Here is a 27,947-nt window from a genome sequence, read left to right on the forward strand (position 1 = left end):
TGACGGGATTTGCGCTGCGTGTTTTGTGGTGATTGCAGAGGTGGGAAGTAACGAAGTACACATACTTTGTCACTGTACTTAAGTAGAATTTTCAGGCATCTGAAGTTTACTTGAGTGTTTCTTTCTTTCTTTCTTTCTTTCTTTTTAGTGTGTGTGTGTGTGTGTGTGTGGGGGGGGGGGGGGGGGGGGGGGGGATTGTTATTGTTTTTTGGGTCTGTAGGCTACATGTGACATTATATTTCTTCAGATTGTGAAAGGTGCTACAAATCAAACTGAGGCAGACTACCTGTGTCATTTATAGGCTGCTTAAAAATGCTCTGCAGGTTACTGCAGGATGAACAGGTTAGTTTGCTGTCCTGTGATGGATTTAGATCAAAAAGCCTGTACTACTACTCAGTCTACTGGAACTGTTAAAAAGAAACATGTACAAAACTCCACAATGTTAGAATGATTAGAATGATTTCAGGTAGAACTGCTACATTTTATTAAACAGAAGCTGTCAACTCTGCTCTCTTGTGTGGGCAACCATGAGGAAACAGTTCCTTTTAAGTTGTAGATTCAACCTGCTTCATATTTTTGGCCACCAGATGCTACCAAAGAAGATTATGTTGAAAGACTTTGAGTAATGAACCCTTTATGGATACAAGTTCCGATGCTTCAGAAAGCTTCATTTGTCTGTCACTACCACTAAGCTGACACTTAGAAATAAAAAGGAACTAAACAGGAAACTTCTAAATGAACAGGCCAGCCAGGATGAGGGAAAAATTGACGACCATGTAACAAAGAGCAGTGGCAGAAACAGACAATATATACACAATAGGAAAGTAACACATCCACACTGAGACTCAGACACATAAGCTTGACACTGGGAGTGAAGAAAAACAGAAAGACTGGAAAAACAAAAAGATGAAACACAGAGAGGAGAATGTGGGACCAGGATAGGGAGAAACACAGGATGCAGGGCTACAGATATAATAACAACACAAGAGAGGGAACACAGAGAAACCAGACAAACACAAGGACACAACCAGGGAGACAGGAATCACAAAAGGAAACTAACAGCTAAGGAACATATACATAATCCAAGTAACCATGACAACATTCAAGTTATCTTTTTTATTAGCTGCAACAGAAGAAATGTCACATTTTGACCTTTTCCCCAAGTCCCACTTGAAGCCACCATTGCATCATACAGCACTTAATAATATATACATATCACAGGTGAATGGAAGATTAAAAAAGCAGAAGTATTTAATAAAAATATGTATTATTAAAGAATAAGACAGAAAAGACAGAAACACAACAAGCTTTACTTTGTCCTCTGTTGCATATTTTACAGTTACTAAATAAATAATGGCAGGCAAAGGACACAAGCATTATCTCACTGCCTTAGAGCACACCCACAGCTTTAATACACCTGCATGTTTGGATTTGATAGGTTTGTTGACTGATAATTGTGACTCTGTTTGCTTTAAGCATTGAGAATTTGGCACATTCAAATGTGGGTCCTCTGCAAATACCCACCCTTCACATGCACACATGAACCAAAAATGAGAGACCAAATGCGTGAGCTCCAACCTCTAGTCAGTAGCAAGACGACACATTTCTTTGGTGGGAGGCACATTCCCACTGCTGAACAAAAGGACAGAAACGTCTTTCAAGTTTTAGGTGTCGGTCCATCATCAAAAAAAGGAAGCTGGCAAATAGTGAGAAGATGCTTCCACCAGTGTGTCACATCCTGAAGTTTCTTTGCTGCAGTCCAAAGATTTGCTGCTGTTTGCATCTGCTGCAGGTCTTTGATGCTGCAGCTATTGGGGTGAGAACGTAAAAGAAATGTATCATCCAGCTGTTAAAAGATAATTTTAAGCTTTTACTTTAATCGTTCTGAATCCTTTACAGACTATACAGATCTTAGTGGGCCTGTTTAACATTGGACTTGGGCCGGGACGAACAAGCACACATCCTGGGGACCTCAGCAGCCTGGGAGCTGCTTACTGGCTGGGTGCTGTGGTAAAATAATCTTCTTTTTCCTTTTATTGTTGCATATTTAGCATTTTTTGTGGTAGAAGAGTTTTTTATTTTGACCTGCAGGAAAAAAGAAGGCCTTTCTTAAATTAACGTGTCTTTTATGCACATGTTAGTTATCCTGTCATTTGTAGGTCCAAATATTTAATGTTGGGAGTCATTCTTCAACCTACAACTGTACACTTCGTGGCAGCTCTCAATTGGACTTCACAATAGCTCAGATCAATTACTTCATAACTCATGCTGGGCTTGGTGTTGTAGCTCCTCTCCCTATGTGTCAAATTTCTGCTGATTGATTTTACAGCAGTGAGGTGGGGCTGTTTGCCTGACATGACCAGAGCTGTCCCTTTGTCACAAGGGTCACCAAAGCAGGTAGCTCTGGTGGAGTTTTACACCAGATCTCCTTCCTGATACAATCTCAAAAGAATTTATGTTTCCAGCTGGAACTCACCTGCTAAGCAAAGGTGTAAAATCACCCGAAACTAAAGTCTATAACTTTTCGATAAATACATTAACAATTTGTTAAATGGTCTATTACCTTTTTCTTTTTTAAAAAAAGGACTTTTCTTGAATTTATGATCACCTCTAACATCGTGTCTACTGACCTCTCACCAGTTCATTGTTAGTGGAATTGTGTCCATTTTGGCTGGACAACTCCGTTCATCCTGTTTGGTAAGAAAACTCATGAAGGACTTAAGACTGTACTCTAAATAAGATTGTCAATAAAAAATGTGTTAAACAACTTGTTTCTAAGTTTTAATTTTCTAAATGTCTCCTCTCAGATGGGCTTCTCTGTTTTCATGAATATTGCTGGTGGGATCTTTGCCATTACTGCCATTGTGCTGTATGGCATGGACCTGAGAGACACCTCTCTCCTCTGGATTTGTGACCGCAGCAGCGATGATGCTGTTCTTGATGAAGACAACTGCAGAAATGTAGCGCTTTTTGCCCAAGTAATCCAGCCTAAACACACATTTACAGTGTACAATAACTGCAGCAAAGTTGTCATGTGAGTTGCTCTGACAGTGCTATATGACAATTTTTGAGATAAATTGTGTTTTTTCTTTATTTTACTGTGTTCTAAAATCATCAGAAATTACTGAAATCCTTGGACATCACACTGATCATCCTGGCTCTTCTTCAGCTGGCTGTCAATATTCGTTATGCTATTTGGGGCATCAGAGCTCTGTGTCCACAGGGTGACAAAGATGTCGAGGAACAGTTGCCACAAATCATGGAAGAGATCATCCTGATCCATCCCAGAAATGAAAACTGACCTCGTGAACACATGAATGCATGAGCTGCACATTTACTTCTGTTTCTCTGAACTCCAGCAGAAAGTATTGACAATAATCCCGCCCAGTATCTCTCTGTAAATCCTCATCTGCTTGTAGATGATTTCTTTGATGCTTGAATAAAAAAAGAAGCAAAACTATTTGTTTTGTTCTTCAGTTTCATAGGATTTCTGGCTTTTTCCACCGTTGGGAAGTACTTGAAATATTTCTTTATGCTAATTTTCTGATGTCATTGTGTAAACAAATGAGAAGACTCTGTTCTACACACACATACAATAAATGATAAGAATGCACCTGTGCAGATATAAAATTGACAACTCACAGAACAAAAATAACCCATCAGTAAATCATGATGTAATGTTCTTGAAGTGCACTGTGTTTTGTGTCTGCAGGGTGTCAAAGATACTGAGATTTCCCAGCCAATTTTGAAGGAAGTCCTCATGATGAGTCCCGGTGCTGAAAAAGGATTCACTCTAATGTTTGGATCCTTGAAATAAATCCTCAAGATCTACTAGCAGAATCAAATCAAAACTGCATTACAACAGTAATAATGTTTAATGACTGTTACTGCAAAGCTGTTTCTTAACTCAATTAATTCATTCTAATCATTTTCTAACTTGCAGATTTTCTATTCTACAAACATATAATAGTAATTGAATGGCACGGTTGCACATTAGCAAAGCACATCAATGCACGGTATGGAAGTACTAGTTTGTCTGTTTTTTCTCGTATTTTTAGCTCTTTTAATAAACTGTAACTTCACTGAGTGAATGGAGCAAACTGCAAAATGATAATTTTAATTAATAAATATTTTCACTGTTATTTTCACTTATTTTCCCCGTTTTTGTTTGTTTGTTTTGAAAAAGGGCCCAAATGTTGTTTTAGCTTTTGGCTGCATATGACAACAGAAAGAATACACAGTGAATTAGAAATGAAACTGTAAAATGAACCAACCTATAAAAAAAAAATAAAATAATGAGCTTTATGTATTGTTCTTACTCGTTTAATTAAAAAGCATAATGAAAACAATGATGACTCTTCAGTTACAGCACTTATCATTTTTTAATATGATTAATATTAAAACGATAGAAGAAGAGGAAAACAAAACACTAGAACATATTTTTTTCTGGAATACCTTCATCACGTGACAATTTTATTATTTAAAAAAAAAATCTAAAAACCTTCGTCACATGTATTTTTATTCATAGACCATATTATTATTTTTTAGATGTGTCACTGCTCTTTTGTTAACTAATGTTAAGATAAAGTCTGCACATAATATTTTTCATGTGCAGAAAATCGTCCCTTTATATAAAAGACAAAGAACTGTCTCTGTGTTAAACAAACTTTACGTTACCACTGTGTATCGAATCAGCAGGAACAAAATAAAGAGAGCTGGGAGTAATTATTTACAGAGTACCAGGTGGCATCACTGTATTATGTTCCAGAAATGCTGAACTTTAACCTGGTCATAGATTTTGCACATTCAGTTTTAAATGGCTTTTATTTTGAAGAAAAGTGTGACACAGGAAGTTTCACTTTTATTTTTACCTGAGTTTGTCACCAGCGAACGAAACTGTTGGCGTTACAGGGATTGAGGCAGCTCGCCAGGTAAGTCATCTGCACGAAACGCACACTTGCAGTCTTTTATAATACTTAACGTGAAGCCGCGGACTGTATGATGCGGATTTTTCTCAATGTTTGCACTGCTTGCAAAAGAAATGAATAGACAAGGAATAATTTAAACTTAAACTTTGAATACATTAATTTTTTTTATCATGTAGCCTATTCGTTTTAATTTTGTTCGATTTTGTTTTATTTTAGCTGTTTTGGGTTAATAATTGATTTTCAAGGTCACTTTCAATTACCCTGATTTCTTATTTGAGTACATATCTTTGCTATAATATAAGAGGCTGAAGGAAGTGCAAAGATTTCTCAGAACTTCATCTGCTGAGAGACAAAACCCGTTCGTAAGCATTCAATCACAGTTACTCTTTCAAATACCAAGCAGCGCTTCCTGTTTTGAAATTACGCATGTCAATCACATTAAATTCCAGCGTTTGTAGCTGTGAAGTGTAATATGATAGTGAAAAGGACCACTAACACTTCCCACGGAGCAAACTGACTTCTTCTTCTCTTCAACCAACAATCCAAGCGTTCCTACACTCATAAACCTGCCATAAACAAAGCAAACAACTTATAATTTGACAGTTCGGGGACTTTGGGTAGTTATGATAACAAACGGCAATCAAAAGAAAAACCTACATTAAGGCGATCCAGTGCTTATTATTTTGTTAAAAGAAAAAAAAATTAGATTTTAAAAAATACACATATTTTGTCATTTCAAAATGCGATATGCCAATATGTCGACTAATATATATATATATATATATATATATATATATATATATATATATATATATATATATATATATATATATATATATATATATATATATAGCACTAGGTGCGGTGACTCCCAAGCTAGGCGAGTGGCTCCAGCAGATCCCGGGAATAACATCGGAGATCTCTGTCCAGAAGAGCGCAGTCCTGGGAACAGCTAAGATACTGCGCAGGACCCTCAAGCTCCCAGGCCTCTGGTAGAGGACCCGAGCTTGAAGGATAAACCGCCCGCAGGGGCGCGCTGGGTGTTTTTTTTATATATATATATATATATATATATATATATATATATATATATATATATATATATATTCTTTAGAAAAATGAGAACAATTTTCCCTTTATTCCCGTTTATTTGTTTGTTTGTGCTCTAAGGTTGCTGGTTATTCTTTTTGTGGCATTCCAACAGCAGCAAACAGCGAAGTTGCAGAGCGCCCTCTGGTGGACAGTCATAGCATGATTGAAGAGTGTTTTTTCCCACCTCTTCTTTACTTTTTAAATTTTGTACTTATAGAGTAGCAATAAAATTGATTAGTGATTTAGAAATCATTATATTTTTTATTGTTTTTATTTACATCTCTTCTCAATTTCTTTGGAAACAGGTGTTTATAACATAGGATATAACACATATTCCTTTATATGTCACACGTGCAAATGCTTAAGTGTATAGAGACAAGTTATCTGTGAAATATCATTATGTAAAATTATATGACACAGCAGGATTACATTATGCAGCATGTCACTACACACTCTCACTGCATATATTTGAGTCATAGCGATATGTCAGTCTTGTGTTGTTTGAGTTGTGATTTACTGTTTTGGCTTCATAGTGGGATTCATAATTTCAGTGTGTCTGTTGAACCATGCCTCCTAAAATCTCTTTGCCACTTTGCAGATGTGAGAGTTATCCATAGTCACTGTGATGACCACAAAAAAGAGCAGATTTCCACCACTGCATCAAACCCTCAAGACTTTCACCAGCTGTCCAGTGTTCAGGGGGGCGATGCCTAATGGGGCATTTGCAGTTCTTGGGGTGAGGGGAACTCAAATTCATTTAAAAAATTCATTTTTCATTGGTATGACTGTGTGATTTATTCTTTTACAGACCATACAGATCATGGTGGGGCTGTTTAACATTGGGCTTGGTCCCGGACGCACAAGCACACATCCTGGAGATTTGACCAGCTTGGGAGCTCCTTACTGGCTGGGTGCAGTGGTAAAAAAATAAAACTGTTGATTTAAGAATAAAAACAAAATAAGAAATGATGCATTTAGTATTTCTGACTTTAATGAGTTGTTTAATGAGTCGTTGATCCCCGTTCAGTGCATCGCAGCTGGAATCCTTTCCATTATCATCGGCCAGTGCCCCTGCTTGTGCTTTGTAAGTAAAGACTACTACTACTACTCGAGGGCAGGGATAGCTCAGTAGGTAGAGTGGTGGCCCCATGATCGGACGTCGGGGGTTCGACTCCACTGAACGGCTACCCTGAGGTACCCCTGAGCAAGGTACCGTCCCTACACACTGCTCCCCGGGCGCTGCACTGGTGGCTGCCCACTGCTTCACTGGGTGAATGGGTTAAATGCAGAGGAACTATTTCCCTATGGGGACTAACACGCACACTTTACTTTAAAGACTAAAGTTAAAAGGAAACGTACATTGTTATGGAGCACAGTGAGGTAAATGATTGAATCTCTCCTCTCAGACATGGTATGCTGTGTTTATGAACATAGCTGGCTGCATCTTCGCCATCACTGGTATTGTGCTGTATGCTATAGACCTGGCAGAAGCCTCTGTTGTCTGGATGTGTGACTTGAACTGGTCCACTGCTCAATTCAACGATAACTGCAAATATGTGGCGTTCTTTGCTCAGGTAAATATGCTTTTAAAACATACAGAATAGCATATTTTTGTCATTAATCGTGCACATTGATTGTATTTTGTTAATTATTCCTTTATTTCAGAGTTTGCTGACAGCCATGGACATTACTTTGATCGTGCTCACTGTTCTCCAGCTGTGCGTCTGCATTAGTGCCACGGTTCTGGGAATCAGGGCTCTGGGTAACAGGATGAAGGAAAAAGTATGAACTAAGACAAACACACACACACACACACACACACTCTCTCTCTTTATGGTATAATGAAAGGAATAACCTTGTGTTGATGGTGTATTTGTAAGACTGTAATTGGCTAAAGTCATCAATTACTGACTTGATTTTCTAAAGCACAAAAACAACGGCACATCGAGGTGTAAGAGTCGAGGTCCTCCTCAGACCATAATATTTATAGTACTATTCTTTGTAACGACCTATCAGGTATCAGTTGCTCTGGGCTGCTGGATGTGCTGATATAGCTTGACTAAAAACTACATGAAGAAAAATAGATACGGCCTGTACAATTATCTGTAATTGACTTTTTACTCTGCTTTGTCTCAGCAGGATCTCAGACATGCTGAGATTTACAAGCCTGTATTGAAGGAAGTCCTCATGACGTGTCCTGGTGCCTGAAATCAACTACCCTAACATGTGGATGCATGAAAAAGCGATATGTCTTTTTAAACCTTGTGTAAATCTATAAGATGCGTTAGTGAAAGGTAATCAAAAGTACAACCCCAACTCTGAAGAAGCTGGGATTCTGTGTAAAGTGTAAAGTTAAAATGCAGTGAAAATGAGTAAATCTCAGAAACCCATATTTTATTCACAGTAGAACAGAAATAGATGTCAAATGTTTGAACTGAGAAAATGTAAATTTCAGGAAAAAAACAAAAAGGTAATTTTAAATTTAATAGCAGCAACAACATGGAGGTCATTGTGAGTTGTGTCCACAGACAGTGATTTGTGAAAGTGTTTCTGAGCCCATGCACGGATTCCATTAAAATGATGCCTGTTTTTATTGGCTCTTGAGGAAGATCACAGGCATCTGGTGTTGATTTTTGGCCTTGTCGGTCGTGCAGAGTCTGAATGTTTTGATGACAGTCTGTACAGTAGATAATTAGATGTTCAACGTTTTTGTAACTTTACATTAAGGAACATTTTTCTGAAATTGTTCCACAATTTGTAGACAGTTTTTGTGGAGTAGAAAACCTCCAACTGTCTCTGTTTCTGAGAAAATCTGCCTCTGTGAGATCCTTTTTATATCCAGTAATCCTACCGACCTGTTGCTCATTAACCTAATTAGCTTGCACCCATACCATTTTTTTGTTTAATTGCTGCCATCAAATTCAAAATAAGCTACTATTTTAAGTGAAACAGTAAAAATCTGAGGTTAAACATTTAAATGTTTTGTTCTACTCGGAATAAAATGTGGGTTTATGAGATTTGCAAATCGTTGTATTCACATTTAACACAGTGTCCCCATGTGTAACTATCATGTAATAGTTACACAGTAAAGACAGTATTTACTCTGATACCCGTTTCAGTATATTTCAAAATGTTAAGTGTGTTTTCTGGCTGCAAATAATCTTCTACATTTATTGAATAAAACCTAAATAAATTGCAAAAGATGTGATATTACGCTGTGGGGTTTTTTCAGTAATAATATTCAGTCAGCTTTTCTGCAGGCGTCTCAGCGTACATGCTGGACACGCTTTGTAAGAAATAAAATGTGAACCAGCGCTATCAGGTTAGCTCAAAGTGGAGCTGATCCTGAACAATTTGGTGAGAACACAGCTGTTATATCTCAAAGTCTTAACTTAGCAAAATGTCAGGAATGTTTGAATATGATTTGTGGAAAGCTGTGACACTGAAAAGCTTTTTTTTTTAAACAAGCAAGTATGCACAGCTGCTTGACCTGTGATTAGCATTTACACATCTATTTTCTTCCGCTTATCTGGGGCCAGGCCACGGGTGTCAGCAACCTAAACATACAAGCCCAGATCTCCCTCTTCCCAGCCACCTACTATTTGAGGGAAGCATTCCCAGGCCAGCTAAGGCCAGACACACCAAGGCCTGGTAGGATATGCCTGGTACATCTTACCCAGGAGGCCTCCTGGTCAGATATCCAAACGCTGCTTGACACTTGACTGCAACTGCTCGAGTGAGAGCTGGACTCTACCACCTGATGAAGACAGCAGAACCGCATCATCCACAAAAAAAGCAGAGATGAGAGTCTGAGGCTACCAAAGTAAAAGCCGTCTGCACCTAGGCTCTGTCTAGAAGGGCGGGCCCATGTTTCCTTCTGTCACTTACCATCACTAGAGGGCTCCTGAAAGCCCATTTGAATAATCAGAATATGTATTCTCTGAATTGATTGATTTAAACTGTTCTCACATTTTAGATTACATGTTGTGTGCTGTGATGCCACCCACTAGGTGACAGTGCATCGCTTTGTAAATTCTGTGAAGACGCCTGATCCTCTCTAATCTTCCTCCAGACGCTAAGACCTCGATTTCTAAATTAAATGCAAAATTTGCTTTAATCTGAAAATCAGAACTCGTAGCAAAAAGCAGCAGTTCAGTTCTTACTCCTTAGCCCAGAAAACAAACAAACACACACACACACACACACACACACACGATTTCTGATTTTTGTGAGCCTTAATCGAAATGAAATACATGAAACGTTTCACTTTACAGGTAATGAATATTCAAAGATTCAAAGAGTTTATTGTCATGTGTACTAAGAAAAAGCATTTCTCTGTACAATGAAATTCTTTCTCTGCTGGCCACACACAGATGCCGGTTAATACGTACAAATAGATAAAATACAAATAGTATGAACAAATAAACGGAGACAAAAAAATTGAAGTATTAAATAGATTTATGCAGCAGCTCTCTTCCCGCTGACCTCTCTGGTGATGTTCTCCGCAGGTGTTATCACTCTCTGCAGGCGTTTTCGGTCCATAGCAGTAGTGCTGCTGTACCGTGCAGTGATGCAGCTGGTCACGGTGCTCTCCACAGTGTAGCTGCAGAACCTGCTGAGGATCTTGGCCAACATACCAAATTTCCTCACCCGCCTCAGAAAATACAGCCGCTGCTGAGCCTTCTTGGCCAACTGTATGGTGTTCAGTGTCCAGGTGAGGTCCTCAGACATGTAGACGCTCAGGTATCTAAAGCAGCTCACCCTCTCCCCTTCAAAGCCCCAGATAAACAGCAGCTGGTGAGGCCTCATGGGCGAATGGTCCTTATCTGCAAGAGACAGGAGGGGAACTTCTCTTCCGGCATGGTAAAACTCGCCAGAAGCAGACCAGGGAGGAGGCTCCTATCGCAGACCTGTCTCCTCCTGACAACATGTCGCCGCACAGTCCCGCCCCACGCCACACCTGAACACGGCCTCCCTCGTCTCACCGTCAGATGCAGGCAGAGGGGCATCCCTGCCCTGTTGTGAATTGCGGCCATCGCCACCCGCTGTTGCTGTTCCTGCCGTTGGGACTGGATCGCCGAACGACTCGCGGCACCCCACAGTCAGGCAGCAGTTCCTTCAACGCACGTGTGGGCTTGCACGCGTTCCTTTTTCTCCTGCTCACCTTTCATGCGTCGCTTCTTTTTCTCTCCGCTCACTATCCCCTTTAACAGGTCAACCTGGCGGCTGATAGGCCACCATGGGGAACGCCCTCACCTCACAGGTGCCTACAATTGTCTGTTTAGTCCACAGTGGATTAAAGGAATATGGTACAACAACATTAACACACATAATATAAATATGAGGATAAAACCATGCAATATAAATATCAATAAACAAACATGCAATATAAATATCACAATAAAATCAACACTATGTACCAATACACAGATTGATAAAACATAAAAACACAAATTTCCACTGTGTGGCACTAATACACAATCAAACTGTCACAAAAATGAAAAGAAAGAAAGAATTATTCTCTGCTATGATTCCTGCTACAATACTCTTAAACTTATTATTATCATTAAATCACATGTAGATTAAATTAGCATACTCGTGGCTCAAGAGTTGGGAGTTCGCCTTGTAATCGGAAGGTTGCTGGTTCGAGCCCCGGCTTGGACAGTCTCGGTCGTTGTGTCCTTGGGCAAGACACTTCACCCGGTGCCTACTGGTGGTGGTCAGAGGGCCCGGTGGCGCCAGTGTCCGGCAGCCTCGCCTCTGTCAGTGCGCCCCAGGGTGGCTGTGGCTACAATGTAGCTGCCATCACCAGTGTGTGAATGGGTGGATGACTGGATATGTAAAGCGCTTTGGGGTCCTTAGGGACTAGTAAAGCGCTATATAAATACAGGTCATTTACCATTTACTATCTACTGCACAGATACAACTGTATAAAACAAAGGTAGTAATTTACACAGGCTTTCATCACAGGGTCAAATTTGCTTCAGAAGGTTTCTCAACTGACTAACGTCACATTGCCTAGCAGTCATAATATGAGCTGTGTCTTTTCCAGTCCAAGCCATAACCTGCTGATACAGTTGGAAATTTTATAAACAACCCACAGCTGAATCATGAGTTACTGCTATGAACTATGACTGTTTAATTTGGCGTCATTCACAGAAGGCTTTAAGAAACGCAGGAGTTACGCTGGATCATCTTTACAGCTGGAAGATACATGTGATATGTGTGATATATGACATTAATTTGACACAATTTCTTTAAAAGATGTAGTCTGAGCCTTTTACACTGAAGCTGGGGGAACATTTTTTTGTCTGAGTTCTTATTTGATTTCTCAGACTTTTTAAATGTTAAGTTAGTGTTCAGGTCAGATAAAAATAATTATAGTGGTGCTTTTAACTTTAATGCAAAAGCCTAAAAAAGCAAAGTCAGTGCAGCATTTAATTTATTATTAGACACATTTGGTTTCTCTCAAATTGTAAATGAGTGGCAATGATGTTTAAGCAAATACAGGGTGTAATGATGTGGAATGTGAATGGAATAATTGTAATACTTTAGAATCTTTACCTTACAATATGACAAGGTGTTCTGTGGCTTGTCACCAGTCTGCTTGTTCAGTCATTGATTCGGGCAGGACTTCACCGATGGAGCATCTAAAACAGGAAGTTTTCTGGTCCAGTTTAACTTTTACTTTGAAAGCCCGGCCCAGACGAAAGCATGGGCCCTTTTTTCTCTGCTGAACTAACTTAGCCATTTTAATTTTTCTAAACTAACCTCAGATGTGCTGCTGGCACAGTAACGTAAGTATGACAGGTGATTTAATTCACTTCTAAAACATTTAATTCTAAACAATCAAAATTATATGGTCACCCAGTAACTAAAAACACTTAAAAGCGTATCTAAGGCTGTCTTACTCGGCTGCACACACATCACTCAAATACGCAAACATTTTACTCTTTATGTCCAACCTTTTTTAAGCAAGAACTAGAAAGCAATTATGAAAATTGTACACAACTTCAATTACACTGTCTTCTTGCATTGTGGAGCTTACACTTGGCTTATCTTGAAGATCTCATAGTACCAAATCACCCCAAAGGAGCACGTCACTCTGAGGCTGCTGCTACTTCCGTTCCCAGCGTATTTAAAAGTAGAATGGGAGGCAGAGCCTTCAGTTTTCAGGCCCCTCTTCTGTGGAACCAGCTTCCAGTTTGGATTCAGGGGACAGACACTATCTCTACTTTCAAGATTAGGCTTCAAACTTTCCTTTTAGGTAAAGCATATAGTTAGGGCTGGACCAGGTGACCCTGAACACACCCTCTGTTACATCTAGGCTGCTGGGGTTTTTCCATGATGCATTGGATGTTTATTCTTTACTCACCTCTTCTCACTCTGTGTTTATACAACACTCTGTATTTAGTCATTAATTACTGTCTCTCATCCATAGTGTCTTTTGTCCTGCCTCCCTCCCTGAGTCTGGTTCAGCTATAGAGGTTTCTTTCGGTTAAAAATGAGGTTTTCTCATTTCACTGTCACAAAGTTCTTGCTTGTCAGGGGTTGCCTGATTGTTGGGATTTCTCTCTTATATTGTAGGGCATTTACCTTATAATAAAAAGCACCTTCAGGCAACTATATTTGAAACTGAATAAAACTGAATTGAATTGGTGTGCTGTGTTAAAGGGCTTTTAAGTGTGTTTGCTTACAGAGCGCATGGACGTGAGCTTGAAAGAAAGAAGCAGAGCAGGGCTCACCTCTGAGTGTTTAACAGTGTAGTTATCATCCCTATCGAGGTTTAGGAACAGAGAAAGAACAAGGTGCAGCTGAGGTTTTGAGGTGGAGTGGGAATTGGTGAAACTAGTGTCAGTTTACACACGCAGGGCGTGAATGTTACTTGAGAGTAAAAGTTCAGATTACAGTACACACATGAATGAAGTCACTGTGCTCTTTTATATTATAGCCAACTGGCAAAACAATTGGAGTGCCTCAGGCTCTTGTGCTGGAGCTGTATGGACTGCAGCAGATTGATGGACAGACTATTTTGCCATCTGCAGTGATGCAAACACTGTATCTGACACTGTTATAGTGAAGGAGAGCAGAGTGTGACAGTAAAGCTGTCAATTTACCAGCTGACCTGTGTTCCTACCCATGTTTATGAATACAAGGTGTAGGTAGTGACTGAAAGAATTAAATCATCGATGCAAGCAGCAGAAATGAGCTTTCTCCTTGATGATCGGGTGTGGAGTCTCAGTCACCTTTTGTTCTGTTTGTTAGCAGAGTTGGCACTCTGTGCTGGCTTGTTTAGTTGTTGTACCTAGTGATGTTGCTAATTTTAACCTTTTCACTTGGTGAGCATCCAGCTATTCAGAAATCTTCTGCAGGCTCCAATTAGAAGACTACTGACTGTCAGCAGGCCTCACCACTGACAGTTTAACTGTGTACTTAATGTACAAAGTAACTTTGGGAAGAGAGTGAGAAAAATGGGCAGCTGAAGTTTGGCTGAACTGTAAATGGGGCGGAGCTCCAGCTGACTAACAGTCCAACAGGGAGTATTTGTCATTGGTGGGTGGGCGCGATACACAGAATTTACTTGAGGGAAGAGAAGGAAAAGGGCAAAATAAGTATAGGTAGTTGGAGTATGTGAAGACCAGCGTGATGGAGGAGCCAACAGAGTGCTGTGGACTAAACCTGTTGAAGGAACTGTTCAGATCATTTACCCTGTCCACACGGCCCACATTTCCACAGGTTCACAGTTAGGTCATGATGTACTCATGTTAGTTCTTCACAAGACCTCAAGGCTTTTTAAAATTATTATTATTTAACAGTTCTTTCAGGTTACAATCGTTTCATAGAATTTGATATATTCTGCCATGCAGCTAAGTGTTAATGACCTTTCCATGTGCTTCGTGAAGGAAGGTTCAGTCTGTAGACCTGGAGAAGCTTTCTCGGCTTGCTGGGCAAGCCGTGTAGAATTTAACTAAGGACCCAAGATGTGAATATTGCAGTGAAGAGAGAGGGCTTTATTGAGACTGAGTGATAACAAACCGAAGGTCAGGGCGGTGAGAAACAGAACTTGTAATATGTACAGGAAAAACTAAAACCTAAACAACAAACCTGAACGCGAGGGAAAACACGAGTGGAGACAACGAGCAGGGAGAAATCACAGGATGACGGAGAGAAATGACACAGGTGAACCAGCGACGAGTACAAGATGACACACATAAATACACAGGCAGGCACAAGAGGCAACGAGGAACAGTTGGCAACACAGCTGGGACTGATTGGGGAAGACAAGACCACATGAATCAAAACAGAATACACTCACATGAGACACGAACCTTCACAATAAAACAGGAAATGCACAGAGACATGGAAAAGACACTAAACCGAGGGAACAGAGAAACCAAACTAAGAATTAACAAACGTACATCAGGAAATCAAAGATTAATAATACGAAACAGAACACATACGACCGTGTCAGAAGTCCTGCAGTGCCTCTTAAGCCTTATTTATCTGAAACCCATATTTTTCACAAAATACATGTTTCCCATAGACAATATTATTCGAAAACTCTGTCTTTTGTCCCGACTCCCTCCCCTTACCTACTGCTGGTTCTGCTGGAGGTTTCTTCCTGTTATAAGGGAGTCTTTCTCTCCTACTGTAGCCAAGTACGTGCTAGGAGGGATGTCTGATTGTTAAGGGTTTTTTTTTCTGTATTCAGCTGCTGAAGTCTCTTTCAAAAAATATAAAATACAAAATCTCAACAGGGCTTGAGTCAGGAATACAGGAGAGGAAGAGAGGACTCAGACAATAAATACAAACCAGGTAATGAGGAGTGAAGAAACAGGTGGGAGCTCAGCTGGGTCTAAATCACAGAAGATAAGACAAGAGAAGCAGAGCTAAATAAAAAGCACGAGAGACAGAAGACAAAATAAAAACAGGAAATAACTAATATTGAGATACAGACAAAAACAGAAAGAATCACAGAGACAGAACAGGAAACGCACAACGGAAACATGAAGGGGAACTAACAAACCGAAAACAATCCTAAGCAAAGGGCCAGGAGCAGATATACGATGCCCTGCACCTTAAATGGCAAATGGACTCGTTCTTATATAGCGCTGTTCTACTCTACTCGAGCAATCAAAGCACTTTCACAGCCGTTCACACGAACACTTTTCTCTATGTTTTTTCTATCCAAGTAGGAATAGCAGAGGAGGAGGTTAAAAGGTTTTTTTTCTGACCTAATGTTGCCCAGTGCTACTTAAAAGGGGGTGTTTGATTATTGGAGTTTTCTCTGTATTACTGCAGGGTCTTTACCTAACAATATAAAGAGTCTTGAGGTGACTGCAGTTGTAATTTGGCACTATATATAAAAAAAATTAAACTGAACTGAATTAAGTGATTTCTATCCAACACTCTAACACACAGGGACTCTATAGCGAGAGCTCAAATGACCAACCTTCTGATCTACAGCCACCCCTTATATAACAATTTGATCACTGTATAGCTATGGAGATAAACCTTTTCTAAAAAAAAAAAAAGAGACTCTTGTTTGGAAAAGAAACCTGAGTAGAGGAGGAGGTTGAGAAAAGAAAAGGTTGTGAAACATATAACAAAAGAAGAAAATAACACACACGCACAAACGCACAGATAGTCAGTTTGATAAAACATGAACACACATGCGATGAGGATCAGCTTACACTCATCAACACGCCCTTTTCTCAAATTACTGTGAAACTACAAAACCTAACAGACACAGCTATTATTCAGCACGTTAGTAAATGCTGAGTTCATCCACTGCGCACAGATTTGCCACAACTACCTGTCAAGTTTCCAGGGACAACAGGTTAACTTTACAGTAAATACTAGAGCTAACCAGCTCGGTGGCTTGACTCCATAACCAAACTTAGGTAGATGCATAAAATCTGTAGGAGAAGGAGGTTTTCTACTGAGTTAACATATCGAAGAAATTATACTTTAAATCCTGTTTCTCAAGGTTTGCTGTAGCCTGTGCCATAACAAAGGCACAGCATTTATCGGGGGGCACAACATTCGGTGAAGGGTGTGTTTTTTTACATTTGGGTGTTAAACTGAGATAAATGTGTGGCATCAAGAGTCTGGAAGACAACAGTGGGGTGACAAGATCAAAGACTAAGAGATAAACAGGCAACTGCCTTCTGTTTACAGGTATTGTAATCAGAAATAGTTAAAGGCAAAAGATTCAGAGTTTCAATATTCTTTATCAGACTGAACACACACTGAAAATGGACACATCTTGATTAGAATGTGAATGAGCACAATATCACAGATGGATAAATATGAGCCAGATCTGACTGAATGTAGTGTAAAGCGCTTTGGGGTCCTTAGAGACTAAGTAAAGCGCTATACATTTACAGGCCATTTACATGAATGATGACTCACTAAAAGAGCTGCATTTGGGCGATTGGACGTATTTATCGACCATTGACAATAAGCTGAGCCTTTCATTGATCATTTTTGCAAGAGCGATATATTTATTCATTTATTTATTTGCCCATTAGTAAGTTTGCTAATATTGTTAATTGAAGCTAAGAGAAGCAGTCTACGGAAAAAATAATAGTGCCGTTTTAACCGCACCCTCTTCCAGCTGCGAGCAAATCTACCCTCTTCAGAGTGCACCCAAATGCAGCAATTTCATTTACTCAAACTCATAACAGAGAGAAAGAAAGGCAGTAGCCTCTGTTCAGAAAACAAAACAAAACAAAAAAACCCCATTTTATTTAAATTTCTCTTAAAAATTCTCTGACATAATGTTGTCTTTTCTGCGATTTGGCGCATCTCAAATAAATAAATAAATGAATAATCCAAAAAGTAGCTATATTAATACCGAAAGAAAAAAGAAAAGAAAGTAAGATATTCCCTCCACACAAAGCGTAAATGACATGGTCCTGGGTTTTTTTGACTCAGCGTTTTGTCTTTTCTATTATTGTGATGTATTCTGGTTGTGATTTTCTAGCTTTTTGGTTCTGTTCTTTGTCAGTTTAGTGCTTAGTCATTCCTGCCTGTGTGTTCCCTCTGTGTTTCTTAGTCTTTGTCTTTGCATGTGTGAGTTCCTGTTTTATTTTGAAGGTCAGTGTCTCAGGTTATTGTATTCTGTTTTACTTCCCTCAGTCTCGTCAGCTCTGATTTCCTCCAGCTGTGTCTCTCTCCTGCCTCCCATTACCTGACTGCCCTGTGTGTATTTAAGCCCTGTGTTTTCTGGGGTGCGTTGCTGGTTCATCTGTGTGGTTCCCCTGTATCTGTCTTTGTCTCCCTGCAGCGCCGTTTGTGTCTCAAGGTTTCAGGTTTGTTTTATTCTTAGTTTTCCCAGTTTAGGTTTTGTCATTTCTGTTCTTGCGACCCTCGCCTTGTGTTGTATGTCATCCTCCTCAATAAAGCTCACTCACATCAGCATTGCCTGCATCTTGGGTCCTTTAATAATTCCCACACGGCTTGCCTCACAAACTGTGACAGTAAATCAGTCTGTGCATGATTGCATTGCAACGCCCATCAAAAAGTCACCTGTGTGAATATATCGCCTGTCGTCATTTATTAAGCTGATGAATGACGGTTGGAAAAGTTTTCCATATCGCCTAACATTAAAGTGTTTGTGGTAACTTGTCAGTTTTTGTTCCTCATGTGGGGTCAGCTTGCTTTGATGATCTGTTGTCCTTCTAAGCAGGCCTCTGAGACCTACACAAGTGCTGTTGAAATGTCTTTCTGAGAACATCCACAAGGTAAGCCTCTCCCTATGTGGGACACATGATCATGTCAGAAGGTAAGTCCCTCTCCAGAGAGGATTGCAGTGAGTCAATCCACTCCAAAATCACAAAGAAATTTCATTAGCATATGGTCATGTTGCTGCCAATAGATCATATTTTACAAGAGGCTACACTGTCAGCAGTAATATAGGGGAGGGGAATGATTGCATAAACAATGGGCTAATGACGCAGACAAAGTTTTCGCAGAAGACTGATAACACGAACTGCACCCAGTTTAGAATGACCAAATCCTGATTAAGGAACTGCGTGCGAATCTACAGATAGGACAATGACCCTTTCTCTAGTTTGTTACATAAAAAAACAAGGCTTGTGTGATGTTTGTCGATATGTATACATTTATTTTTAACAATAGTGTAGCAGATGAGCTTTACAAAAGCACAACCAATGGCTTCCTTAATCAAATAACAATCTCTCATGAATGTACAACTCAATTTAAATAAACTTGTGGATCTATCTTTACAGTTTGGGACCATTAAAATGCCAACATCCAGCTTACAATTTTGTTAAATCTCTATTCTTTGCAAGTTTTTCAAATACCCTCCAGTGGAAATGCAGCCTAGGCAGCAGCTTGTATTGAAAAGTGTGTTCACACCAACTCCAGAGTACACCTGGAGCTCCTGTCTTCATACTGGGAGATATTAACCACTGTAAAATTGAAGTAACCCTCCCAGGATCTTTTTGTGTGAAGTGTGGCACTCAAGAAAATAGGATTCTATACAAATGCTATGGACATATTAAAAAAAAAAAAAAAAAAAAAGCAGAAACAGCACAATCAAAGCCCCTTTTGTCAAATTGAGACCATAATAAGAACAGTAAAGCTCAGACTACGACAGTGATTGTCTGGCCATAGTACAGTAATCCTTAAGGGCGCAGTCCCCTACACCACCATGTCTTTTCATGATGTGAGAACTGATGAGGCCAAAGAAACAATCACAGATTATATTGATGTGATTGCTTTGCTGAAGAAGGACATTATACTGTATCCTAACAATGACCAATACATTATAGAAGGCATTAAGAAGAGCATTAATCATAAAAAGACCAATGACATAAAGATATCTAAATAATTTAATCACAATGGACTCTAAAGCTGCTAAATCCATAAAAGCCACCAGCAAGATGATGACTAATATGAAGTGCATTGTAAACAGAGTAAAACAAATGAACTGAATGAGTTTGTTTTTTTTCCCTCAGGTTAGATACACAGGGCCTTAAAGTGTTGCAGACGATTACAACCACTAATCAGTGTTTAAGCCTTGATGCTGATTTACTTGAAATTCAGCCATTCAGTGATATTTGCGATAATATCTTCAGGCCCTCTAAACTTCTCTTGGAAAGAAGTTTACAGTAGAGCTCATTGTCCTATCTGCAGATTCACACACAGTTCCTTAGAAAAAAATCCACCGTATTTTAAATTCCAAGAGATCATGTCCTGATTATATGATTATAGACCAGTGGCTATAACTATAACTGCTATGACTCCTGTCATTAAATGTTTTGAATTTTATATAGTCTCTATAAGGAAATCAGACCTAAATTTTATTAGATCCTCCGCAGCTTCCTTATAGGCAGGGGAGGAGCCCAGATAACACATTTGGCAGTATCGCTCACCTGATTCTTAAGCACCTGGAAAGTCCCAAGGCCTATGCCCATATTTTGTTTATTGACTTTAGTTCTGCTTTTAACATGTTGGAGCCTCCTCTGTTTTTACAGAAACTGAGTCTTTTCCTATCTTTGCTCTCCAACTATAAATCCATCAGCACTAGCGTACCTCAGGACTGTTACCTCACCACTCCTGTTTCTCTTATAAAATAGATTGTAGCTGTAACCCCAGTAATCTGATTTTCAAATTTCTCAATGACACTGCCATACTTGGCCCGCTATACGAAAACTCGGATCGCTCGCTGTACTTACTGAGGTAAAGACTTTTGTCTTTTATTGTGATGATCACCATCTAGTCATCGATACAAGACAAACTAAGGAGATGCTGCCTGACCCTGAAGCGGTGACAGCTGACACCCCAGTGATTATTCATAATGAAAAAATCGTTTAGGTTAAATCCTATAGGTGTTTTGGTATTCACCTCCATTACCCCTGTAGCTGGAATGGCCACACTGATAATCTATGTTCTCGCTTACAGCAAAAGCTTTGTTTCACAATTTAAAGGGAGGGGTGCTACTAAGTACTGACCATGTTGTGCAGCCAAACCTTTGCTCAATGCTTTGTTTACTTTCCTATTTTTGAAACTGTAAAAAGTGAAATAGAAAGTGGCTTGCCTTAAATAATTTAGCTCATGTTTTTACCTGTTTGGCTATTCAAAGTAGCAAAGATTGTATCCTGTGTGAAACCTCTGCATGCCACAGTTTAAAATAATCAAAAAATATCATAAATATCAGAAGTAGTGTTGAATGTTTAGTGAAAAAATACACCCTAAAGCAAAATCCCCAGATGTTGACCTCACAGGAGTGAGAAAACCCCCCCCATGAAAGATGGTGTTGAAAAAGGAAAATGAACTATCCAGTTTTATTCTTCAGAGAAAAGAGACTTATTGTTGCTGATTAGTGAGTTTTACTGCAAATTGGTCCTGAAAATCTAAACCTGAAAGAATACTGCCAAGTCATGATGCAGTCATCAGTTACTGGCCCTCCCAGTTTCATCCCCAGTATTCTAACAACAGCACTGTGTTATTTATGGTCATGTTTTTCCACTGACTGCAGCAATGAGTCATCTGGAAAATAATTTAACTGCAATGCATTTTCTTGTCAAGGTTTTTATAATTGATACGTGCCAGGTCCTTTCTCTTTTCCTTCCCATCTCCCTTTTCCTATTCTATTTTTGTCAAACACCTTGGTATACCCTTGTTTTTTTTAGTGTGCTTTATAAATAAAGTTTATTATTATTGTATTTTTGCTGCTGTGCACTGCTCCACTGACCTGGGGCTGCTGCTCAGGTCTGGTTATAGACAGCTGTGAAGAATTGAAATCCCACTACTCTGGGTTGAGCCCACAAACGGGACCATCTCCCTTCACTGTCACTACAGAGCAATGGCGCTACAGAGTTGGAGAGGATGTCAAAGGTAAGAAGAGAGGAGTAAGTGTGCCACTGGTCCAGGTGTGGGACCATGATCGGTCAAAACAGCACAGACGGTCCAGTTAAATTTGTGCAATTCCTCAAGGCAATGTAAAGTTGAGTAACACAAGAAGAACATAGAATAAACTGTTCAAAGTTTAAATAAATTTTACTTGAATCATTCACTCTCTTTAATCCTTATTACATCCCTCCAGATATTTGCTTTTCTCTTCCTCGCCGTCTGTTTTACCTGCTGCACTGCAGAAGCTCCGCCACGCTCATCTTTTGCTTCACCTGTTTCTAGTTTCTTTATCTTTGTTCTTTCTTGCCTTTTCAGCTTGACTTTTTCGCTTGTATTTGTCAATCTTTATCAACCTGCATGAGCGCAATGGGAAGGTAGCGAAAGACCGAATGCGTTAAGAGATCTGATTGGACAATCCAGTGTCAGTAATAAGAATGTACGAATGAGCGGCTGTCAGTAATTGTAGGGCAGGTGTTCAGGATCCCTTCGAGTCGGTGTTGTGCCGTTGCCTGTACACTGTCGGCCTAAAGGATTGAGCCGTCACTACATAGGAATAAAAAAAAAAATTAAAACGCATTCGCTCTGGCTCCACCCCTGCTTAGAAGCAACAGGTAAGCCACCTTGGGAAACTCCATGGTGACGTGGGTGTTTTGACCCACACTTTGAAGCAGAGTTCCTGAAACATCTGCGCTTCTTAAGCTCGACACACTGTCGAAACAGAAGTATCCCTATTCAATAGCTATTGCACCTGCAGTGCTCCACCCTATACATCAGTAGTACGTGGTACTCGATGTTTTTCACTGACTGCAGTAACGAGTCGCCTGGAAAATAATGGATCTTCTTGTATTGCTGCTGTTGTGCAGTGCTCCACTCATCCGAGGACACAGCTCAGGTCTGGTTATAGACAGTTGTGAAGAATTGAAATCCCATCAATCAGGGCTGAGCCCACAAACGGCACCATCGCCCTTCATAGTCACCACAGAGCAAAGGCGCTACAGAGTTGGAGAGGATGTCAAAGGTAAGAAGAGAGGAGTAAGAGGGTGCCGACTAGATGGACTGGTGTTCTAGTACCGTCAGTATAGAACAAATAAATCCGATGTATAGATTTAACATCATTAAAGTCCTGGTTAAGGTCAGGAATAAGGTTATGGTCAGGACTAAGGATAAGGTTAGGTTTAGGGCTGGAACGTCATTGCACTGGATTCCAGCCATAGCCCGCCGCGTACCATAAGAACGCTGAAGGTCTCCTTTCGTGTTCCTCAGGAACGCCGCGGGACGTGACAAAACGTGGACATGTTACGCCTCGGGAGTGAGAACGGGTGATTTTACGATCGATCAGCAGTTCACTCATTGCCATTGATATGTTTGTGATTTCAGCCATGCAACTAAATCAACAAAGAGCATTAAACCCCAAAGCAGCAGGATCTCAGCCTGTACAGAGAAAAATCATAATAGAAATTATGTATTATTATCTAAGAATGCCGTGTTTTTAAGGGCTAACCCCAAAATAGGGAAACATTTATATATTTTCAGGCAATTTAAGAAGCATCTCTGTTTTATGTCAGACTCTGACATATCTGCTTGTAATACAGTAAAACTTTGTTTTCATCACATGACTGAGAACACCGGTGCCGGTGCCATTTCTGCTGTTTTCTTGGCCAACTTACTCTTACAAAAGACATTTTTAATGTTAATTATTATTTTTTTAACTGCATAAATAAAGGTTATATAAAAGTCACTGCCACAAACTGATTGCGGCTTCTACCTTGTTACACGAATGTTGTTTGTGGCTCAAGATGACTTTATGGCATCCATGAGGGATGCATTTGACATATGTTTCACATATTATAGCCCAACAAGTTACTTATAGCAGTTTAAATACGAGCAATCACTTTATGGCACAACACCGGCTGGGGCAAGGAGGGGCAACTCTCCCTTAAGCAAACATCCTTAAATCAAACTTTTAGAAGTTGAGAAAGAAAATAATAATTACCCAAAAACTGAAAATGGGCATGATTTGCTACAGTAGCTGGAAAATCCGCTGGAAAAGGCACACATGAGATGATAGGTTTCACCTCTGGTTGGCTCGTTCCTCGTTGTTTTTGTGCAGGCTCGCACAGCCTAGGCAGATAACCCCCACTCACCCTCCCGCCAGCTGAACAGCCAGTCACTGTTTGCAATGAGCTGGTGTCAGGTTTCTCAGTAGGCAGGGCTGAGCAAAACGAAGCAACACATCTCTGTCGTTAAAATCATAGCGACTCTTAAGATAATTAACAGCTAAACATACATCTATCTTTCGACACTCAATGGGAGACTAGTCCATTGTTCTTCTCACAGTTTCAGTCCGGTAGAGAAGAGTTTTTTTCTGTGAGCCTGTCTGCTGCATAGAGCAGACTGGAGGATCTGCGTCTGTCAGACACCACATGTAACAAAAATGAACAAGCAGTTTCCTCGTTTCATATACTGATGTAATCACAGCGATTTTAGCAAAGCTTGTTCATTTCTGTTACATAGAAGAAAGAGGAATTTAGTGATTTTGGCTAATGAGAAGTCCATAAGAAATAACTTGGAGATATCTATATCCAGATAGATGTCAGGGACCAAGCAGTAAAGCATAAAGGACACAGGTGGTTTTAATTTAAAAAAGGGGTTTTATTGACCCAAAAATATGAAAATATATTTAACAAAGACAAAACTTAAACAGGCAAACCAATAAAAGAGGTCAACTCAATAGACTAAACTAAAGCTTCAAACAAACATATGACAAACTGACCTCCTGAAATGACACACAGGGGAACTTAAATACCGGTTTAGCTAAACCAAATGACACACACGGGCGAAAACAAGATGGCTGCCATATAACCAACTAATGCAAAACAATGAAACAAACATGAAACATCCCCCAGGCAATGAAGCATGTGGTGCAATCCAATTAGGCTTTATATATAGATATATATAGATATATATCTATATAGGTATATATATAGATATATATCTATATATCTATATATAGGTATATAAAACACCCAGCACGCCCCTGCGGGCGGTTTATCCTTCAAGCTCGGGTCCTCTACCAGAGGCCTGGGAGCTTGAGGGTCCTGCGCAGTATCTTAGCTGTTCCCAGGACTGCGCTCTTCTGGACAGAGATCTCCGATGTTTTTCCCGGGATCTGCTGGAGCCACTCGCCTAGCTTGGGAGTTACCGCACCTAGTGCTCCGATTACCACGGGGACCACCGTTACCTTCACCCTCCACATCCTCTCGAGCTCTTCTCTGAGCCCTTGGTATTTCTCCAGCTTCTCGTGTTCCTTCTTCCTGATATTGCTGTCATTGGGAACCGCTACATCGATCACTACGGCCGTCTTCTTCTGTTTGTCTACCACCACTATGTCCGGTTGGTTAGCCACCACCATTTTGTCCGTCTGTATCTGGAAGTCCCACAGGATCTTAGCTCGGTCATTCTCCACCACCCTTGGGGGAATCTCCCATTTTGACCTCGGGACTTCTAGGTTATACTCGGCACAGATGTTCCTGTACACTATGCCGGCCACTTGGTTATGGCGTTCCATGTATGCCTTGCCTGCTAGCATCTTGCACCCTGCTGTTATGTGCTGGATAGTCTCTGGGGCATCTTTACACAGCCTGCACCTGGGGTCTTGCCTGGTGTGATAGACCCCAGCCTCTATGGATCTTGTACTCAGAGCTTGTTCTTGTGCTGCCATGATTAGTGCCTCTGTGCTGTCTTTCAGTCCAGCTTTGTCCAGCCACTGGTAGGATTTCTGGATATCAGCCACCTCCTCTATCTGCCGGTGGTACATACCGTGCAGGGGCCTGTCCTTCCATGATGGTTCCTCGTCTCCCTCCTCTTTCTTGGGTTTCTGCTGCCTGAGGTATTCACTGAGCACTCGGTCAGTTGGGGCCATCTTCCCAATGTATTCTTGGATGTTCCTTGTCTCATCCTGGACTGTGGTGCTGACACTCACCAGTCCCCGGCCCCCTTCCTTCCGCTTAGCGTACAGCCTCAGGGTGCTGGACTTGGGGTGAAACCCTCCATGCATGGTCAGGAGCTTTCTTGTCTTTATGTCAGTGGCTTCTATCTCCTCCTTTGGCCAGCTTATTACCCCAGCAGGGTACCTGATCACGGGCAGGGCGTATGTGTTGATGGCCCGGATCTTGTTCTTACCATTCAGCTGACTCCTCAGGACTTGCCTGACCCTCTGCAGGTACTTGGTGGTTGCAGCCTTTCTAGCGGCCTCTTCATGGTTCCCATTTGCCTGCGGGATCCCCAGGTACTTGTAACTGTCCTCTATGTCTGCAATGTTGCCTTCTGGTAGTTCAATCCCCTCAGTTCTGACTACCTTCCCTCTCTTTGTTACCATCCGACTACACTTCTCCAGTCCGAGCGACATTCCAATGTCATTGCTGTATAGCCTGGTAGTGTGGATCAGTGAATCGATGTCTCGTTCACTCTTGGCATACAGCTTGATGTCATCCATGTACAGGAGGTGGCTGACAACTGCTCCGTTCCGTAGTCGGTATCCGTAGCCAGTCTTGTTAATGATCTCACTGAGGGGGTTCAGGCCTATGCAGAACAGCAGTGGGGACAGAGCATCTCCTTGGTAGATCCCGCACTTGATGGTAACTTGTGCTATGGGCTTGGAGTTGGCCTCTAGTGTTGTACGCCACATCCCCATTGAGTTCCTGATGAAGGCTCTTAGGGTCCCATTGATCTTGTACAATTCTAGGCATTCCAGTATCCAGCTGTGGGGCATTGAGTCATAGGCCTTCTTGTAATCAATCCAGGCAGTGCACAGGTTGGTCAGTCTGGTCTTGCAGTCTCGGCTGATTGTTCTGTCTACCAGTAGCTGGTGTTTTGCACCTCTGGTATTCTTGCCAATTCCTTTCTGTGTCCCGCTCATGTATTGACCCATGTGCCTGTTCATCTTAGCCGATATGATGCCTGACAGGAGCTTCCATGTAGTACTGAGGCAGGTTATTGGTCGGTAGTTGGAGGGGACCGGTCCCTTCTTGGGGTCCTTGGGGATCAGGACCGTCCGGCCTTCAGTTAGCCATTCCGGGTGTCTTTCGTTAACTAGCAGCTGGTTCATTTGTGCTGCCAGACGCTCGTGGAGTGCAGTCAGCTTCTTCAGCCAGTAGGCGTGAACCATGTCGGGCCCTGGTGCTGTCCAACTCTTCATACTGGAGACCCTTTCTTGGATATCTGCCACTGTGATGGTTACTGGACCCTGTTCAGGGAGGTCGCTGTGGTCTGCCCTCAGATCCTCTAGCCACTGAGCATTGCCGTTATGGGTTGCATCCTTCTCCCATATGCTCTTCCAGTATTGCTCCGTCTCCAGCCTTGGTGGTGCTGTTCTCTTATTGTTCCCTTGCCACTGAGAGTACACCTTTGCTGGTTCTGTGGAGAACAGCTGGTATATATAGATATATATCTATATATATATATATCTATATATATATACACTCAACAAAAATATAAAGGCAACACCTTTGTTACTGCTCCCATTCCCCATGGGATGGACGTAGAGACCTAAAATTCAGTCCAGATACACAATATAACCATCCCTCCCAAACAGTGGTCACAAATCAGTCCAAATGTGTGGTAGTGGGCACATCTGCCATATTGAGATAATCCATCCCACCTCACAGGTGTGCCACATCAGGATGCTGATCTGACATCATGAGTAGTGCACAGGTGTACCTCAGACTGCCCACAACAAAAGGCCACCCTGGAATGTGCAGTTTTGTCTCACAGCAAAATGCCACAGATGCCACAAGCAATGAGGGAGCGTGCAACTGGCATGCTGACAGCAGGAATGTCAACCAGATCTGTCGCCCGTGCATTGAATGTTCATTTCTCAACCATAAGCCGTCTCCACAGGCGTTTCAAAGAATATGGCAGCACATCCAACCGGCCTCACAACCGCAGACCTCGTGTAACCACACCAGCCCAGGACCTCCACATCCAGCAGGTTCACCTCCAAGATCGTCTGAGACCAGCCACCCAGACAGCTGCTGGAACAAT

General features: G+C 41.0%; 3 protein-coding genes and 1 long non-coding RNA gene across 8 annotated transcripts in view; 3 read left to right on the plus strand and 1 right to left on the minus strand.

Annotated features, from left to right (window-relative positions):
* Positions 1–1,565: 1,565 nt before the first annotated feature.
* On the plus strand, positions 1,566–4,211 carry LOC309717637 (membrane-spanning 4-domains subfamily A member 15-like). Of its 3 annotated transcripts, none has more exons than XM_082552354.1 (5): positions 1,566–1,816; positions 1,900–2,010; positions 2,641–2,697; positions 2,808–3,034; positions 3,713–4,211. In XM_082552354.1, exons 1-5 carry the CDS (start codon positions 1,715–1,717, stop codon positions 3,747–3,749), a joined length of 534 nt encoding a protein of 177 aa, XP_082408480.1. In that variant the 5' UTR covers positions 1,566–1,714; the 3' UTR covers positions 3,750–4,211. The 3 variants fall into 3 exon arrangements, with proteins under 3 accessions (XP_082408480.1, XP_082408478.1, XP_082408479.1); XM_082552352.1 differs by lacking the exon at positions 3,713–4,211 and adding an exon at positions 3,119–3,623 and having other exon boundaries at positions 2,808–2,978; XM_082552353.1 differs by lacking the exon at positions 3,713–4,211 and adding an exon at positions 3,119–3,623 and having other exon boundaries at positions 2,808–2,960.
* A 574-nt stretch (positions 4,212–4,785) lies between these two features.
* On the plus strand, positions 4,786–9,221 carry LOC309717821 (uncharacterized protein). 2 transcript variants are annotated; one of them, XM_082552681.1, is made up of 7 exons: positions 4,786–4,931; positions 6,619–6,756; positions 6,829–6,939; positions 7,048–7,104; positions 7,427–7,594; positions 7,686–7,802; positions 8,157–9,221. In XM_082552681.1, the coding sequence occupies exons 2-7, from the start codon at positions 6,646–6,648 to the stop codon at positions 8,226–8,228; spliced, it is 636 nt and encodes a 211-aa protein (XP_082408807.1). In that variant the 5' UTR covers positions 4,786–4,931; positions 6,619–6,645; the 3' UTR covers positions 8,229–9,221. The 2 variants fall into 2 exon arrangements, with proteins under 2 accessions (XP_082408807.1, XP_082408808.1); XM_082552682.1 differs by having other exon boundaries at positions 4,788–4,931; positions 8,160–9,221.
* Positions 9,222–10,515: 1,294 nt separating this feature from the next.
* LOC309717893 lies at positions 10,516–13,235 on the minus strand. The gene is made up of 3 exons (XR_014279843.1): positions 13,069–13,235; positions 11,617–12,670; positions 10,516–11,297 (listed from the first exon to the last, which is right to left on the minus strand). It is a non-coding gene; the product is annotated as an uncharacterized lncRNA (long non-coding RNA).
* Positions 13,236–22,570: 9,335 nt separating this feature from the next.
* The window catches only part of LOC309716677 (putative ferric-chelate reductase 1), an 18,294-nt gene continuing 12,917 nt past the window's right edge, over positions 22,571–27,947 (plus strand). For both annotated transcript variants that reach the window (XM_082550614.1, XM_082550615.1), the window contains exon 1: positions 22,571–22,923. In XM_082550614.1, the coding sequence (XP_082406740.1) occupies positions 22,737–22,923 (187 nt within the window). In that variant the 5' untranslated portion in view covers positions 22,571–22,736. The remainder of the gene's footprint in view (positions 22,924–27,947) is intronic.

The sequence above is a fragment of the Aulonocara stuartgranti genome (assembly GCF_965226115.1).
Source record: "Aulonocara stuartgranti genome assembly, chromosome: 11".
Lineage (NCBI taxonomy): Eukaryota > Metazoa > Chordata > Actinopteri > Cichliformes > Cichlidae > Aulonocara > Aulonocara stuartgranti.

Excerpts from the sequence above, each read along its gene's own strand:
- LOC309717637 (XM_082552352.1), top strand. The coding sequence starts at position 1,715 with ATGCTTCCACCAGTGTGTCACATCCTGAAGTTTCTTTGCTGCAGTCCA. Across the intron at positions 2,698-2,807 it reads AACTCCGTTCATCCTGTTTG|ATGGGCTTCTCTGTTTTCAT; the intron begins GTAAGAAAACTC and ends GTCTCCTCTCAG. Across the intron at positions 2,979-3,118 it reads ATGTAGCGCTTTTTGCCCAA|AAATTACTGAAATCCTTGGA; the intron begins GTAATCCAGCCT and ends TAAAATCATCAG.
- LOC309717821 (XM_082552681.1), top strand. The coding sequence starts at position 6,646 with ATGACCACAAAAAAGAGCAGATTTCCACCACTGCATCAAACCCTCAAG. Across the intron at positions 6,757-6,828 it reads GGGCATTTGCAGTTCTTGGG|ACCATACAGATCATGGTGGG; the intron begins GTGAGGGGAACT and ends ATTCTTTTACAG. Across the intron at positions 7,105-7,426 it reads AGTGCCCCTGCTTGTGCTTT|ACATGGTATGCTGTGTTTAT; the intron begins GTAAGTAAAGAC and ends CTCTCCTCTCAG.